The 18,463-nt window shown below is 43.7% G+C and overlaps 1 protein-coding gene across 3 annotated transcripts in view; it reads right to left on the reverse strand.

Moving 5' to 3' along the window:
- Positions 1 to 408: 408 nt before the first annotated feature.
- The window catches only part of SLC6A6 (solute carrier family 6 (neurotransmitter transporter), member 6), a 71,748-nt gene continuing 53,693 nt past the window's right edge, over positions 409 to 18,463 (reverse strand). For all 3 annotated transcript variants that reach the window (XM_015429378.1, XM_015429379.1, XM_015429377.1), the window contains 5 exons: positions 13,834 to 13,971; positions 12,779 to 12,881; positions 11,093 to 11,193; positions 9,640 to 9,810; positions 409 to 5,109 (listed from right to left, as the gene is read on the reverse strand). In XM_015429378.1, the coding sequence (XP_015284864.1) occupies positions 4,969 to 5,109; positions 9,640 to 9,810; positions 11,093 to 11,193; positions 12,779 to 12,881; positions 13,834 to 13,971 (654 nt within the window). In that variant the 3' untranslated portion in view covers positions 409 to 4,968. The remainder of the gene's footprint in view (positions 5,110 to 9,639; positions 9,811 to 11,092; positions 11,194 to 12,778; positions 12,882 to 13,833; positions 13,972 to 18,463) is intronic.

Genomic DNA, 18,463 nt, shown 5'->3' on the forward strand with positions numbered 1-18,463 from the left:
CCGTCCTAAACTTGCTTACTGGGAGGAAAAATCACATTGACTGTAGTGTGGCTGTTTTGCAAGTAATAATGTTGAGGGTCAAGGCTTGGGTCCCTCCCAGAGCATTTCTGCAGACAGGAGAGGAGGCGTTTTACCCATGGAAAAACTTACCTTCTTCCCTCCGCCCCTCCCACTGCAGCCCCAAATGTCCCTTGGAATGCAGTCTCTTGGCATTTCATAGCAAGCTGACATTGAGGGGGCATTACTGGCTGCTGTGGGGAGGGCAGCAAGATCTCTGCACTGTACGGGTGGAAATCCTTCCATCCACAGATATGCTCTGGTGGATACAATGTGTTTATGAAACATTCTGGAACCTGGAGATATAAACATCTGTGAGATTACTATTTGTATATGTATCATTGCCTTGTAAGAACAGATTTCCTTATACCCTTTTCCCTCAACCTTTTTTTTTTTTTTTGGGGGGGGGTGCTTTTTCAGTTTTAGTTCTCTTCCCCTCCAAGTTCTCTTGCCTGGTTTTAGTTGCTTGCAGTTTTATCTCCCCCCCCCTCCCTTTTTGTCTCAGCAGATAATCCAGAATTGGTTGTTTTTACTGTGTGACAAAGACACCAGTCACAAAAAACTTGACCTTCCCCTAAATGTTGACTTGTGTGTATCATTGGAATTAACAGACCTGGCTTAAATCAAAGTGCTTTTGGCTTGAGTGAAAATGCATCCCTGGGGTGTCTGTGGTTCCTTTTTAAGGGGGAGTGGGCAGAGACAGGTACAAAAACCCTTAGCTTCGTCAACAGTCAGACTATGAAACTATTTATTTATTCATCTAATTTGTACCCCAGCCTCCTACAATCAAAAACTGCAGTCTTACTGCCAAGCAAGTAGCACAACTACATATGTCTGCACTCTAGATTCAAACAGTCCAATACAGGATCCTGACAGTCATGCCCTGGCAACTTCCAAACCTTTCTCGATCAATAATCCTAAGTGAAAGCTTGAATTCCACCTGAGGAAAGGATGAGCCTCAGCTGTGAACAGGCCAGGGAGTTTTCAGCTATTGGTGGTGGAAGACTTGGCCCATTATGTGTTAGTAAGGCGGCCTGTCCTTGGACTCCAGCCTGGATTTGGTTCCCACTCACCTTCAGTCCCCAAATAGGTGGCATCAGTCTCAATGCAATTTTCTTTCAAGGAACTATGGCTAGGGTCAAATTGCAGAGTATAGCTGTTCCTCTTTAAGCAGACTGTTGTTTCCATTGTTTATGTGCAATGCTGTGCTCTCTGTTGTGCTAAGTGCTGTGCTCATTTGCCACAGGTTTTCTTCTGCTGGAAGCACTGGTGCCTCCACCTGTCCCTCCAGCCACCACTTCTCTATGCCCTCCCACCCCCCGCCTGTCTCACAAGACAATTCCGGTAACAAAACATTCAAGTTTTTGGCTGGGACTTTTGTGCTCCAATTCTCATTCTACCTTGTGGGTTAAGCTGGACCAGAATCCAAATACAAAGATTTGGGTCAAGATGTAAGTAGTAGGCATAAATACAGCACATTTACTTGGTATAAACAGTAGAATATACACTATTAGTTATATTATTGATAACATCCAATTAGATTATGAATGAAAGTTGACAGTTTGGAAGATTTCCTTAAGAGCAGAATGCATGTTTCGAAAAACTCTTGCAACTACTCTGCAAAGAAGCGTATAATCTGCTGATTTTAATTATGCATGAGCCTGTATGCCTTGCTAGTTCTGGATTTCAGCCAAACCAGTAAAGGAACCCACAAAGCATTAAAGGTGCTCCCCGCCTCAACTTCTTTTTTTGGAAAATGAAAGTGTTTCTTCGAATAAACACTCAGTTGATTCCACCCTCCCACCCACACCCCCCAATATCCAGACCAGCTCACCAACAGTCACAATACTGAATATTTAACTTCTCAGTTACAAATGACAGATAAAATAGGCCACAAAGTTCTACAAAGTAAATTAGAAAAAAAAATCAGATTTTTCTTTTTTTACAATCATAAATAAGTAGAAAATACAAGCAGTTGTTTACAACATTCCCCTACCATCCCCACCCCTTCCTCTTTAATTTGGCATAATCTGTTATTGACATTCAGATTTACCACATTCTATTATCCAGAAACTGTGTGATGTGAAAATGTGCTCCTTAGAACAGAAAACTGGGACTGAATCTGGTTGTGTTACATGGTAATTTTAGAACTTCTTTCCCTGAATCCTAGCTTTACTTTTGCGGTTAAGCCTAAACAGCCAGAGTATCTTTTAAGGTCACTCTGTGCATGCATAAATAACCTCTTCATGCCTGACATGGAAGCAACTGATTCTAATGGCACAGCTTATCCAAATGGGACTGGGTTCTCCTCTGCCTTAGCTGGAACTCTACAGGAACAGTGCTGAGATTCTCTGGTTTGTTCTACTCAAAGCATACCTTGGTTGACACAGATGTTTACCTGGTGAATTGGCTGCTTTTGAAATTCTGAACTCCTTTCATTATTGTTAACAAAATTGGCAACATGCACTAGGCAAGTCAAGAGAAGTAGGATGTTCCTCACTTTAAAAAAAAAAAAAAACACCTCCCGACTGAGCTCTTATTCCCAGATCAAATGAATGAAAGATTAAGCATCTGACCTAAATTTCATTGAATTACATTGAAGCCTTGCTTTGGTGTTGGACTACATGTTCCTCAGTGCCCTAGCAGAAATTAAGGGAAATGGTAACTTCTTCTCAGCTGCCTTGCTTTTCCTGGTTAACGTATTCACAGGCTTTTCAGCAGGCAGATAGATAACAATTACCACTGGGCTGGGGTCTGCTGAGGACACTTGCATGATCCTCAAGCTACCCCTGGCAGTGTTGGATTTACAGATCTCATAGTAAGAACGGTCACTGGAAAACAAAAGCACCCTGATCTCACCTATTTGCGTTACTGAAAGCGCAGCTCCCTAATGTGCAACAAATCGCAGTCTCCAACTACGGAAACATCCGCTGTACAAGACAGTTGAAACTGCTGTGCTTTGGTCCTTATTTTGAAGATATCCCTTCCATTTTATTTTTAAAAAATGACATGACTTAGTAAGCAAGTGCATAGCCAATGTGCTGTGGCTGTTTTTTTAAAAATGCATTTAGGAATGTTTAAATACTGGCTAGGCTCCAGTTTATACTACAGCATCTGTCACTGACAGACTAAACTGGCAATAGATTATTTTTAATATATATATATATGTGAAAACTGCTATTTCTGGCTTCTAATACTTCCAATATTATAGTTAGTACCAATACTCATTCAGAAGGCGACACCTCCCAAGAAAAATGCCCATATAGAAGGGACTAGAAACTTTATCCAACACAGAATGTGAGGATGATTAAAGAAACAAACCAACAAAACCCAGGCTTGGCAAAATCTGACATGAGTTTACTAGAAGCAAATCCTTATTTCTAAGTTAAGTAGGAAAATTATTAATATTTAATTTACCTATAGAAATCTTGTTCAAGTACTTTTGCACTTTTATCCAAACTAAAATGTCTCTGCAACTCAGTCCATCTCCTTGCGCTTCCTCCTCCTCCTCTTCTAGAGATCACGATTTAAGAGCTACAACCATCTCTTTTCTTCTGAATCTGCCTCGCTATAAAAGCTTCCTCTGCAGTGGTTCCAGCTGTGTTCTCATTATGAAATTAGGAACCTGGCCTGGCTGGTATCGTCACAGTGCCCAATATTCCTTTGCATTTCCTGATAACAACAAATTTTGGCAAATTTGGGAGTTTTAAGCAACTTTTGGAATTGCACAGCACTTTTGCAGCATTTCTTTGTAGTAAATTCAGCATTTATATGTGCTCTTTGACACCACCCTAGTGTTCTAAAAAAATTCAAGTCAATACCAGTTTGTCTTGAGTACAGCAAGGAGCCTATGAAAAGTGGGTCACTTTCTGACACTGTCTAGCAATGAGTTATGTCAAGTCACTCCCGTGTCTAAAAATATAATATGGAAAGCAACCAGACATACAGGTGCTTTTCAGAGAAACGCTTGTCTTCCAACATTTTTTTTGAAGCAACTCAGCTGTATGATTGTGTTTCTCAGAGACTGAGGCATGTAAACCCTTCCAGGGGTAGATTATTAGGCACAGGGCTGACTTGGGAAAGGACTTCTGAGATCTAGAAAGTGGCCCAGAGAAGTAAGTAATGGGCAAAAAAATGCCTCCAAAGCATGCCTCTTACCCTTGTACAGACTGTTCACACATGCGCTGTACTCAGAAATGGCTGTCACTCGGATTGCTCCCTTGGTTCATTAACTGTTACCACCTTACACCCTATTTTCCAGTTCTACACACCTGCACTTATAGTCTGACACGGACCACAGCAAGCCCGAAAGCATGTACCCTTTTGCCTGTTGTAAGTCTCCCCACCTGAACCAGAGGAAGAAAATGCTACACCTTTGAAAACCAGCTTCTTAAAGTAACATATGCATGCTATCTATCTTTTAAAAAAGCAAATCCCTTCACTGGAAGATTTGCTTTAAAAAAAATAAATTTAAAATTTTACCCTGTTCCCAACCATACCAGCACCTAAAGATATATGAGATTTGTAGATGCATATTTTTTCCCTCTGTGTGTGTGTGCGCGCGCGCCTGTGTATATTGCTGGCAAGAAAATCAACATAAGTGGCCAGAAATGATGAATAGGAGTTAGATATGTTATGTGTGTGTGGGGAAAAAAAACTAGTAATCCTGTAATGTGCCTAATTTGATATGAAAATTCTGCCTCTAAATAGAGTGAGAGGCATCTGCTGTGATTTACTTTACAAAATATTAAAAAATAAAAACCGAAAACACACAAAAAATAACTTTCTCTGTGAGAAATAAAAATAAACCTAGTGCAAATATAAAGCTCTGTAAACCTGGTCCTATGAGAGATTCTATGGTTAGTAAACGGCAGTTTTAAAGCAGGTGTCTTCCTCTCATAGAGAGAGAGCTCACATCATAGTCTCCACGATGATATGAGTTGGCTTGATCAGTCCCCCGTTGGCCACGGCAGCAGGATAGAACGGGACAGCACTTTCCGATTCCCTGGCCCACCGGTTCAGTTCGCGTGGGGCAGCAACAGCTTTCACCCTCTACAAAGAAAAGGAGAGAAGGTGGTTAGAAGAGGAGGCCTTCAGACAACTGGGTTGTGCTTTTATGGGCACGCCTGCAAATCACAGGCTACATAGGAGAGCTTCTAATGTGGCTGTCAGTTATCTAATAAGGAGATGGGGGAAGCAGGAACTTGCCGGGGGGGGGGGGCACAATTGTCATCCCCAGGCAATGACACGACTCCCGGCATGACTCAGAAGCAACATTGTCCCTTCCAGATTGTGCCGGAAGTCGCATTGTCACACAGGGATAAAGATATTCCCCCCCCCCCAGGTTTGGCTGGTCAGTTCTGCCCACTGACCAGGTAAGCATCAGCAGGTAGCCACTAGAATTACCTGGAGATCTTACAGTGGGTAAGTGGCAAATGGCAACCCTAGTTATCAAGTGACCTACCCAGTGGGAAGACCAGCTAATTACTGGACCTGAGGAGCAGCTGGCCACAGTACAACCCTGGGCTGGAATTGGAATTCTGATTCACTAACCTTGGAGGGGAGTGTCATGTGCAAACCAAAGAACGAAGAATCAAAGTCACAGAGTATTTCCCAGGAAAGAGGATGCATGCAAACTGGCAAAGGAGATTTCTTCGGCCCACTGGAGCTGCTTATTTAAATTCTCCTCTAGGTGGCTCTCTTAACACAGCTCTGAAGCTGCAGCAGTCACCCACCGCCTTTCACTGCGGCAAGGTTTCCCAGCTCCCATGCAGCATGCTAGAAGGGGGCCACTTAGAAGGCTTTTGTACTTTGCATCAAGACCCTGCGTGCCTTCCTTTCTCTAATTTACTGGTGTCCCTTTGGAACTCTGATATCCCTACCATGCTGAACTGTCTGAGATTCATTTAGGTGGGTAGCCATGTTCGTCTGAAGCAGAAGAACAAAGTTTGAGTCCAGCAACACCTTTAAGACCAACAAAGTTTTATTCAAGGTATAAAGCATTCGTGTGCATGCACTCTTCTTCAGAATTATTTACCTTATTTAAACCTCACCTTTCTTCCCAATGAGGACTCGAAGTGACATGCAATGCTCTCCCCTTCTCTATTTCATCCTCACAACAACCCTGTGAGGCAAGCCAAGCTGATAATATGTTACCATCCCAAAGTCACCTGGCAAACTTTCACAGCCAAGTGGGGATTCGAACCTGGGTCTCCTAGATCCCAGTCCAACACTCTAACCACTACACCACACTAGCTTAACTAGAACGAGGGCAGCTTCTCATGCAACTCATTGACTTCTCTACCTGTGAACAGCTTGCTTGTCCTTTCAGAAAAATACATGAAAATGGGAGTCCTTTCTTTCCTCTTCTTTGGATTTTTTAAAAAAAATCATAAGGGGCCTAAAGACCATCCAGTCCGACTCCCTGAACCATGCAGGATGACCTGAAATATCCCTGACAAATAAATGTCCAATCTCTGGTTACACAGCTCCAATGACAAATAACCCAAAACATCCTTGGGCAACTGTTTCCACCACTGAACTGTCTTTATTGTTAAATTTCCCCCCCTAAAATCCTGCCGGTATCTCCCCATCCCTAATTTAATCCTGTTATTACAAGTTCTCTCCTCTACCCCCAACTGAGCTAGTGCCCTACCCTCCTCTAAACGACAGCCCTTTAAATCCCCCCCCCACCTCTTCTCTTCCAGACTGGCCATTTTGAATCCCAGCAGTCTTTCTTCATGACACTTAGTCTCCAAACTCATAAGGATCGCTGTTGCTCTCCTCTGCACCTACTCTAAAGTTGCTATGTTCTTCCTATAAAAAGGCCTCCAGGACACAATACTCCAAGTGGGGTCTGAAGAGTGCAGTATACTATCACATATCATACTATCGCTTCTCACGTCCTGCACACTATGCATCTGTTGATACACCCTAAAACAGCATTTGCCTCTGCTGCTGCATTACACTGGCTACTCATACTCAGTTTGCAGTTCACCAAAAACCCAAGATCCCATTCATGCATGTTATTATCCAGAAGACTATCCCCCATCCAGGATACATGTACATGAAATTTTTACTACCCAGATGCAAAAACTTACAAACACATCTTGTTCATATTTGTCCATTTTTCCAGTGTATCCAAGACTGATTGTATTTTATTACTGCTTTCTGGAGCGTTTGCTACCCCACCTAATTTGGTATCATCTGCAGATTTAATGAGTAGTCCCTTCACACCCTCAACTAGATCACTGATAAAAATATTAAGAAGCACTAGGCCCAAAACCAAGCCCTGTGACCAATGTTCCCTCTAAGCTGTGGAGTCTTGTGAGCAAAAATTCTACTTTGTGAGCTACTGGCATTAAAACTGTGAGCAAGCAATTTGGCTACTGCATAGATTAGTTTGCTCTGGAGCCATCCTTCCTGAGCCAAGACAAAAATGTGTGAGCCAGAGGCTAAGAAACGGTGAGCTAGCTCACACTAACTCAGCTTAGAGGGAACACTGCCTGTGACATATCACTAGATACTACCCTCCAATCAAATAAGGTGCCATTAACTACCACTCTTTAGGTGCAATTGTCCAACCAATTCCTTTTCCGCCTAACCATACTAATTTACAATGCCTGCTTATATTGAAAAATACAGAGTTGCATCTTACTATCTTAGGGGTCCTGCATTCGGCTCTATCCAAGTCGAAAAAATAGCCAGAAAATACCTTATTGGTATTTACTGGCTATTCTTTCAGTTGGATATAGAGGGGTGTGTGTGTGTGTGTTTGGCTACTGAGCCGCAGTTAATGGTGTTTAGAGAGAGTGCACTCCCTTTAGCCACTGTTCTAGGTGAAGCTGTAGCTTCATGAACGCATTTAAAGGAAGCATGACACCTTTAAATGCCTTTGGCTCCATTATAGCCTATGGGGACCATTATAGTCAATGATCCCCATAAGCTATAAAGAGGAATCTATCTGGGGGTATGCAGGGGTGTGGGGGGCTGTTTTTTTGAGATAGAGGCACCAAATTTTCAATGTAGCTTCTGGTGCCTCTACTCAAAAGCCCCCCCCCCCAGGTTTCAAAAAGATTGGACCAGGGGATCCAATTCTATGGGCCCCCAAAGAAGGTGCCTCCATCCTCCATTGTTTCCAATGGTGGGGAAAAAACAGCAAAAAACCAAGAACTGATGTCAAACCAAAGAGTCTCTGCAGTAGAAACTCAATGTGGGGATGGTTTTCCCCCCCAAGCCCAGCAGAACCAGTGCATGTATGGAGTGCCCACAAAAACCAGTATGCCAGTTCAAAAGATCCAAGCAGGTGTGTGTGTGTGTGTGCAAGCTTGTACAGAGTGCCCGGAGTGCCTGTACAGAGTGCCCAGTGCCCAGCAGAACCAGTGCATGTACAGAGTGCCAAAAGAAGGTGCCCGCATCCTCCACTGTTTTTAGTGGAGGAGGGGGAAAAAATTCAGGGAAGGCACTGGGTTTTGCTGGGCACTACTACATTGCAATGGGACTGCTCGGCACTGTACATGTGCTGGCTGCGCTACGCTTGAAAACCCCCCCTTGCTTGGATTTGTTGAGCTGGCATTGCCACGGTGGCACTGGTTCGGCAACAATGCCCCCCCTTCAGTTTCTACTGCAGAGACACTCTGGTTTTACATCAGTCCCTGCTTTTTTGCTGTTTTCCCCTCCATTGGAAATAATGGAGGATGGGGGCACCTTCTTTGGGGGCCACAGAATTGGACCCCCTGGTCCAATGTTTTTGAAACTTGAGGGGTCTTTTGAGGAGAGGCACCAGAAACTATGTTGAATTTTTGGTGCCTCTACCTCAAAAAACAGACCCCCCCGACCCCTAGATACCCCCAGATAGATTCCCCATTGACTATAACGGTTCTATAATGAACCCCCAAAAATTCAGGATTCCCGAAAAAATCTGAATCCAAATACCATATTGGCATTAGAATTCAATTTTTTTCAGGAATCCCGAATTTTTTTTGGGAGGGGGGGTGCACACCCCTAATACCTCTATTCCAGGAGCAACGGTTCCATTAGAAGCCATCTTAAGAATTAACAGTGTAAGAAACAAGAATGCTTGCTGCTTGGAGAATAGCCTGTTCTCTGTGTTACAGTTCTATGTTTGCTGTAAGAGCTAGTGATCTAAATGAGTTAGTGTATATTATTATCACATGGGTATCTAACGTTACTACAAATATACAATCATGGATTTTAGCAATCTTTTCCAAGATATATGAATGTCAATCAACCTATGGCCAGAGAAAACTACAGTGACAGTGCAATCAATGGACTTAGATGTTCGTAACTCTGCTTAGGATAGCACTGTGAGCCTTGCTTTGCTATGTCCCATAGAGAAAATGGAGAGCCATGTAGACATGATACACTGCACAGCTGAAACTGCCCCATACACCAGAATGAATGACTGGGAAAACCATTTGCAGGTTAGGCATATATGGCCCAGAACTCCCCTTGACTGCAATGAATTACTGGTAACAGCTGCACAGAAGATTGCCACCTTGCTTAAGTTTATTTTCATTGTTTCCTATCCTTGTGAATTTTCTTTAAAAAAGAAAAACTTACCTCAATGAGAGACCCATCCGACTGTATTATGCGAATGACCATAACTAGAGGGATGCAGATCATAGAAGAGAGAGCAAGACCCCAGCCTAGGCCAATTGCCCAGTCAGGATATATGTACACCTTGTTGTAGGTCAATGGTGTATACTTGGCCAGAGAAAAGATAAAGCATCCCTGTGTAAAGAGACGAAAAAGAGACCAAAGAAAAGATAAAGCATTCCTGTGTAAAGGGATCAAAAAATACAAACGTCTGATTGAAGATGTGCTACAAGAACTGTGGTCTGACAGTGTTTGCTGCATGGGTGGGCAATGTCAATGGTAATCATTCTATCACTTTATATCCAATGAAAATAATTAGCTGACAATAGGACACGTTGTCTATTACACTTCCATCCCACTCATCCTGCTGTTCAGGGCAGTGTATATGGTCCCTCCCCTTGACTGGCCCAAGGTCACTTGGGGAGCTTTATGGCTCAGTGGGGGGGGGGGTATGATCTTGGCTCTCCCTGATCAAACAGCTACAAGTACTGTAATTTTTCTAACAGCCAAGGGTTTTTTCCCCTCATCCCAGTGTCTGCACAGTGACCACACAGGGGCCCCCCGGAGTGTGATACAGGGGCCTCTGATCCACAAGTGACCATGCTTTCTTCACCTACTAACATGTGAGACCTCTTTAAAGGATCAGAAATCTAAAAGGCCACATCTATCTCATCCCTTTCTGTTTCATGCATCTCTATATCATCTGCTCTGCCCTGGTAGGCCAGAGGAATGAATGCACCACTTCAATGTACACATGCTCATGCTGTGTATGAGAAATCCCCCACTGTGTAGCTTGCCTTCCTTCTGAGAACTGTGATGCAATAATTTTAAACCTGGGGGGGGGATTCCTCTGTATTTTAGCCACTTTGTACCTGATTCCTGTTTTTTTAAAAACTGAGCAGTACTGTTATCATTTAAGTAATAACTGTTGCCTCTTCTGCAGCCAACACTATGCTGCACAACAAGTGTGATAACCTTGCTTGCACCACACTAGCACACTCCGCTAACAACAAAAAGGAGTCTTAAAGTCTATCAGATTTATCACACCATAAGATTTTGCAGGCTACAGACCAATTCATAGAGTGCAGCCTACAAAAGCTTGTGCCACAATAAACCTGTTAAATCTTTTAAAGTGTAAAAAGACATTTTTTTGTCAGGTTCCCCTTTTGGCTTTTATATCTACTAAGAAGGAGGCTTTTAGACATTCTTGCTTGTTTTCTGATAGGAATGTTTGGGATTTTGAAAGCTGCATAGTTGCGCTGCTTTAGCACATCTCTGTGTGTTCAATAATGCCACTTTACAGTCTTTCACTGATACAATATATAAAAGTTATACAATACAGAAATAATTATATGAATTAATTATTTAGAACATTCATTTACTACCTCTACAGAGACCTGAATATTTCAACACCCACCATGCAAAGAACTGGTGTGATTATCATCCAGCTCCATTTCATCCATGGACCAGGCCTATAACCAATCATATCTTCGATGGCATCGTAAATATTATCAGCGCCTAGAATTCAAACACAGCAGACGTCAGATTTGTTAGTCTCAATAATAGACTTCTCCTTCCCTTTATGAGCTGACCTTATAACTAGAGCAGCACTGAATATCTGAAGTGTGGTTTTGAATTATGCAAAACAAAAACAGAATCATGGGGGGGGATTACCTTACCCTTTTTTGTATTCAAAATTATTGTTCCCCTGATTAGCTGCTGCACATTTTAACAATTATAGGGCTTCTCCTTGCTTTTTACTATGTAATCCAGCCAATCAGAGATCACACATTGAAATGTGGCTATGTGATCATGCTAATGACCAGACACAAAGCTACATTGCCCTCACACTAGAATGTACATTCCAATGAACAACCCATCCAATCCTCCCAGGTTCTACATTTTCACCGCCACATGGCAAAATAGGGATATTGTTTTAGCACAGCCATGGAGAATATTTTCCCTCTCTGCCACCACCAAGCTTCAGGAACTGAGCCTTTGGCAGACCCCCAAACCCGTGATCCAGTCCCAGAAGAGTACAGAGCAGAAACTCAACATATTTGAGTAGAAGCAGAGCTCTGGCACTAAATTGTGCATGGCAGATGGTGGTGAACTCTCTCTGTCTCAGGCCAAGGCAGAATGTATCCCATGAAATATGATGCTGCTGGTTAAATCCCAGAAACACAGGGGAACAGGGAAATTACCCTACTACCGTAGTTGTTGTAGAATTCTGATCACTTTGCACTCTGCCATTTTCTGCTTTTTTCACTCTCCCATCTAACCTCCCCCACCTCACAGACTACTTGACTATGCCAGTTGCTTTGGCATCGGCCTGCAACAGCCTTCCTCTTCCCTGCAAGGACAGGCATCAAACTATAACTTTCAGAGGGGCGGTTCCCCAAGGCGCTCAAGGAAGCAATGGTCCGCCCCCTCTCCTGAAAAAGCCAACTCTGGACCCAGCTGAATTGGCCAGCTATCAGCCGGTGTCCAATTTGCCCTATTTGGACAAACTGATTTGAGAGGGCAGTGGCGACGCAGTTACAGGGATTTCTAGATGACGCTTCCGTCCTTGATCCATTCCAGTTTGGCTTTCGCCCAGGGCATGGGATGGAGGCCAGGCTTGCAGTCCTTTTCGGTGGCGGCTCCTACCTGGTGGAATGAGCTCCTGGAGGAGATCAGGGCCCTGCAGGACCTAGTGCAGTTCCGCAGGGCCTGCAAGACGGAGCTCTTCCGCCAGGCTTTTGAGTAGGAGCTGCTGCCGCCGCCACTACCACCACCATGCGACTGCAGAGCAGTTCCGCCGCGTCGGGTTGACTGGCCAGCTGAAATATCGTGGCCCATGGCATCCCCCCCTCTTTTTTTGACCCCATTGGGATATGCAATAGGGAGTAAGTATTGTAGTCATTATGTATCCTGTGAGATGTGCATTTTTGCCTAAACTGTTTTAACTGTTGACTTTTACTGCACTTGTGCCTTAATTGTTTTAACTTGTTGTATTTTTATCGCAATTTTGTGCCTGTGTAAGCCGCCCTGAGCCCGCATGCGGGGAGGGCGGGGTATAAATGAAATAAAATAAATAAATAAATAAATACACCTTACTCACCATAAACCCAGGCTACAGCAATGCATTCAAAGAATGCAACCCACAAGAGGCATACACCACTAGCTGCATAGTAGTCAAAGAGTTGAAACACATACATGCCACCCTGCAAAAGAGAAACACTGTGAAAAACATACACACACAGTGCATGAGTACTATTAATCACTATCACCCCCCCTCCCAAAAAAGTGCGGAAAGCAAGCTGACCTTATTCATCACTATCCTTCATATCTATGACTCACTTTGCAGAAGATTACCCATCCACAAGTGTGTCAATCAGCTCTTGGAGTGAGTTAAGTGCATACTTTGGTCCTTTCAAAAACCTGCACTCAATTTGTCTTTTAATACAGAAGGCGCTTTGAAAGAAACCGTGATTGACCAAAATTAAGCCACTTAGTGTAATTTACTGAAATGCTGAAGCACTTCCTTCCTACAGGATAGTATTTTAGGATGGGCAATTGATATTTAACATAAATAACTATGAGACTTAAATACACAAGTAAAGTTCACTAGGGAGCTCCCTAATGCATGGACCGATATTTTTTCCTTAGCCTACCATTTCTCCTTCATACACAATAATGACTTCTCTAATTGTCCAGAGCCTTCTAGCCATCCTAATGGGCTCTTAATTCAATATGATAGATTACACTCCGAACATGTCCCACACATGCCTTAACCTTGACTCACTTTTTCCTACAATAAAGGTTGGATCCAACCAGGTTTTTAGCCAGTGATCATCAAAGTCAGGACAACTTCTTGTATAATCAAATACAATTGTCTTTATAAGAACATGCACTGGAGGAAAGCATCAGATTAAATGGGGTACTAATAATACAGAACTTGAGTTGGCATATACCTAAACTGGCAGAGTTCAAACGAACAGGAATTCTGGAAACTGAAATCTGGATGAAGAGCTTGTCAATGTTTTTGTTTGTTTTGCAGAATGCTCCCTTATGGAACACTGCTGCTCTTTTGGGCTCTGTCTCCTGCCTTCACAGCATGGACTCACACTGCAAAACACAGCAAAGCAAAGCTGCTTCTGTCACAGTCTTACTTACTTCAGTCACCATAGTTAGTCCCAGAATATAGCTGAGGAAGCACACTATAGCGATGAAGATTTCCCGTCGGTAACCCTTCCTTAGGAAGGATGGGTACAGATCAACTAATGATGTGATCTGTCCTTCAACTTCAACAAACTGGAAGGGAAGAAGAAAAGAAAATACACTGAACAAACGTACAAGTGCTTCGTTCTTTTATAACAAGGCACCTCTTGAAACCAGTGTCAGCAATTCCAGCACAGGAGTAAAATCCACACAGCCTCCTTTCAAAAAGTCAAAGGTTTCAGTTTTGAGCCATGTTTTCAGGATGCTTGATGACTTCCGCCTTACCTTTTACATTTAGAACTTTATTAGGCATGTACAGATCACTGACTGGTGCAGTCGCATAGGTAGAACACCAGGGCAGTCCAAGGAGAGGAACATCCGTGCGTACATTTCATATCCTGATCTAGTCCTCTCTCTGTGGTCTGCCAAGTTATACAAGTTTGTGCAAAGTGGCCAATCAGATTTGGAAATCTAGACAGGGAATTGAGAGGCACGTGCAGACCACCTAGTCTTCAGACTGTCCTTGCACACATGTGAATACCCAGCCATTTACACTGGAGAGAGAGAAGAGTGGAGAAGCAGGGCAATCTTCCCATGGATAAGCACTGTACACAGGGGAGCATCATGCCCCTCCGCCAGCAAGCAGGGGAAAAATCTAAGTTGATTTGCTGCCCATAAAGAAAAAGTGATTGGATGGCTTGACCAAGTGGCTAGATTGCCAGATTAGTGATGCATTTAAGTTTTTCTTTGGATTCACTGGGAAATCTCTTTTTTTTGTCATTAGAAACAACCATTTCTTCAAGCTAAAACAGTTGTGAAAACTTAGGTAAGAAGCTCAGTATAGGCAAAATTCTCTGGGGTATGGATGTGTCTCCTTGTAAGACCAATTGCTTTTGCTGCAGACTGCCAAAATAGGCTAGAGAAACACAAAGACGTATTGCCCAGTTTGTTCCTGCATTCATTTAATAAAAACCAATGTAATTAAGCACCACCAAGTATGATACTAATCGTGAAACAGCCACTGTAGTTGGAAAGTACTTGCATGGCCATATTAAAGAAAGAGGCCTAGAGAAAGGTCACCTTTCAGAATCCTTCCCTAACTGCAACTGTTGTTCAATGACATTTATGAAGTGACTGCAAGGCAGTCATAACTCCAGCTTGGCTTATAATGTAACATTAGAATTCAATAAAGCTGTGACCAAGAGCTTTATTAATGATTTCCAATAAACAGCAATGCGAGACCTAATGCGGCCATATCCGACTCATTCTTCACATAACTTCATGGTGGGTGGCTCATAAAAACCACACAGAACTAGCTCTTTAGAGTGGCACTTGCTTCAGTCCAGTGACAGAAGGCTAAACTGATCTACAGATTACGCCCCCCCCGCCATAATTTAATGGATCTTCCTATATTAGAACACAAGTGTTCAGGGGACATACTGTCTTTGTTGTTTTTACTGGAAAAGACCAGCTGGGCTGCCTCTCTGATGGTTCTTATTCAGCTCACCAAGGACAGGTTACATATAAATCCAGCCCCCCAACCCAAGCAGAAGAAGCCAGTGCAGGCACTCATCTGTTGTAAAACCAGGGCTTTTTTTGTAGAAAAAGCCCAGCAGGAACTCATTAGCATAAGAGGCCACACCCAACAGCAGAAACCCATTAGCCTATTAGGCCACACCCTGACAGCACAGCTCATTAGCCTATTAGGCCACACCCCCATGCCTTTCCTTGGCTTGCTTGGGCACCCCACGGCTGCGGGGAGCCCAAGTAAGCTGGCCCTTGGACAGGCCGGAGAAGGCACAGGGAGGCATTTAAATGATCCTTTCAAGGCCCCCCCCAGCCCACCCGCCTCAAAGTCCCCGGAGGGGGGTCGCTCTCCAGGCCTTCCCTCTGTAGCCACGCACACAGAGGTTTTGGCTGTAGTGGTATTTTCAAACTGGCCCCATTCATTAGCTATGTTCCATGTCCCATACATTCTTCTTTTCATCTTTCTGTACATGCAATATATTAATTTATTTTACACACAGTTACACCACACTTCTCTCTTTGTAAAGGAACCACTCGTTCTTTGTGGTTCACTCAGAAAGGATGGTTTCAAACTCCTGTCTTAACCTACACCCTTATATAAAAGTCTGGGTAATTTCTGTAGCAATGTTAACGGTTGGTCCAGCTTGTTCATAAGCTGCTCTAGCATTCCAAAATCCTGCTTGACAGCACTCCAAAAGCAAACAAAACATTAAGTGCTCCAATTAGTTTTAATTATTCGACACAGTGAGAAATGACTTAAAATTACTAGGCAACCCACAATTTACATAAGTACTTGGTTGCAGAACCAAGCGTTGAGCATGTTTTAACATTCAATTTGGAAGCGATTAAAAGTCACTCACTGGAGTTCAAAGATTAAGCACTAAAGAGCCATTTAGAACAAATGGAATGCTTTGACAATTTAAGAGATCAAGTGAGCAACAACCAGAGGGGAAAACTCCACTAATCTCTGCTCATATGAGAGGTTCTGAATTCAGTAAACAGTCTGCCCCTGTCAAGTAGATTTATTTGACATTAAAGCTACTTTAGCAAAGAATTAATGGGAACTTGTTAATTTAAAATCTTAACCTCAAAGAAATGCCCCCTAAATCCCCAGTACATCTATGGAACTAGCAATTGTCTAGAAATTATTAACAGGTTTCTTTGTGTAGTACAAAGAAGAGGCCTTGTGGAAAAACACCAAACCTTCAATTTCCCCAGAAAGTAACAATAACCGTATGAATTGTACAGTAAGTTAGTCCAGCTATACAAAAACAGTCTATCCACTGGCTTCAGAAAGCTGTTTTTCCAAAGGTGCTGGAATGCCTTGTGACCTTGATGAGGGTGCTTACTCACAGTAAACAAGCTGAAAAGTGTTTTTGCCCCTCTCTTAATTAGTAAATAACCTAATTAACCATGTCACATAGTGTAAAACTGGTGATAGTGATTGACACCTATTAAAGCCTCTTGATTAATCATACCTTGTTTAATAGCATAGGAGAGGATAAACAATGTTGAAGGCCCAATCTGGCCTCCTGCAATTCCCCCACACTCCCTGTTAATTTAGGCCCACATTACTTGGGTCAAGCTGCACACCAACTGTGTGCTGTGTTGTGCGGATATAAGGTTTATAAAGAATGTAAGAAGAGCCCTGGTGGATCAGATCAATGTACCACCTAGTCCAGCATCCTATCTCACACAGTGGCTAACCCTCTAGAGGACCAACAACAGGGCATGGAGGCTAAGACCTTCCCCTGATGTTGCCTCCTGGCTCTGGGATTCAGAAGTTTAGTGCCTCTGAATTTCAAGATTCCCCTCAGTCCCCATGGCTAATAGCCACTGATAGACTTATCCTCCATACAAAGAACAAAGGCAACAGGTATGCTAAGAATGTGAAAAAGGTATGGGAAACAAAAAAACCCCACTTCCCCTTTATTCAGTGTTTACTAACAAAATCCTCCATACATCACTTTGTGATGCCAGTTTGGTGTAGTGGTTAAGTGCGCGGACTCTAATCTGGGAGAACCGGGTTTGATTCCCCACTCCTCCACTTGCACCTGGCTGGATGACCTTGGGCAAGCCGTAGTTCTGATAAGAGCTGTTCTGAAAAAGAGCAGTTTCTGTCAAGAGCTCTCTCAGCCCCACCTACCTCACAGGGTGTCTGTTGTGGGGAGGGGAAGGGAAAGGAGTTTGTAAGCCGCTCTGAGACACCTTTGGGTAGTGAAGGGCAGGGTATAAATCCAATCCCCTCTTCTTCTTGTCCCCCGTGAATTGATGGATTTGTAGAAGGGGGTAGGGAAAGAAGAGGATGAAAGCTTCTGTGACTGTGTGCATCTGCATGCCTGGCGAATGGTTTGAGAGCCACCAAGGTAGGTTTATTTTTAAACCTGAGCATTTCATAGTGTAACCTTGACTTGACCTGGATAGGAAACTACCGCTTCCGTCCTAGATCTCTTCCAGTCCGGTTTTCGCCTGGGATACAGGATGGAGACAGCGTTGGTTGCCCTTACTGACGACCTCTGGCGACATCTGGATTGGGGTGGTGTGGCAGTGCTGTTGTTGTTAGATCTGTTGGCTGCATTCGACACAGTCGACGATCAGTTGCTGACCCACCGCCTCGCCGATGTGGGGATACAGGGGCTTGCCTTGCAATGGCTTGCTTCCTTTCTCCAGGGTCAGGGACAAAGGGTGGTGCTACGGGAACAGCAGTCCAGGAGACACCCGCGTGAGTGCGGTGTGCCTCAGGGGGCAGTGCTTTCCCTGATGTTGTTTAACATCTACATTGCCCCCTTGCCCAGATTGCCCGGAGGTATGGGCTGGGGTATCATCAGTATGCTGATGACACCCAGCTCTATCTGATGTTGGGTGGCCAGTCGGACTCCAGCCCAGAAGATCTGGACCGGGCACTGCAAGCCATGGCTGGTTGGCTTAGACTGAGCCGGCTGAAGCTAAATCCGGTGAAGACAGTGGTCCTGTGCCTGGGTCGAGGTGGGTTGGGGACGGGGCTCCTGCACCTGACCTTCGATGGGGCACCATTGGTGTCAGCGCCGGAGGTTAGGAG

The sequence above is a fragment of the Gekko japonicus genome, unplaced genomic scaffold (assembly GCF_001447785.1).
Source record: "Gekko japonicus isolate JY-2015 unplaced genomic scaffold, Gekko_japonicus_V1.1 scaffold12, whole genome shotgun sequence".
Lineage (NCBI taxonomy): Eukaryota > Metazoa > Chordata > Lepidosauria > Squamata > Gekkonidae > Gekko > Gekko japonicus.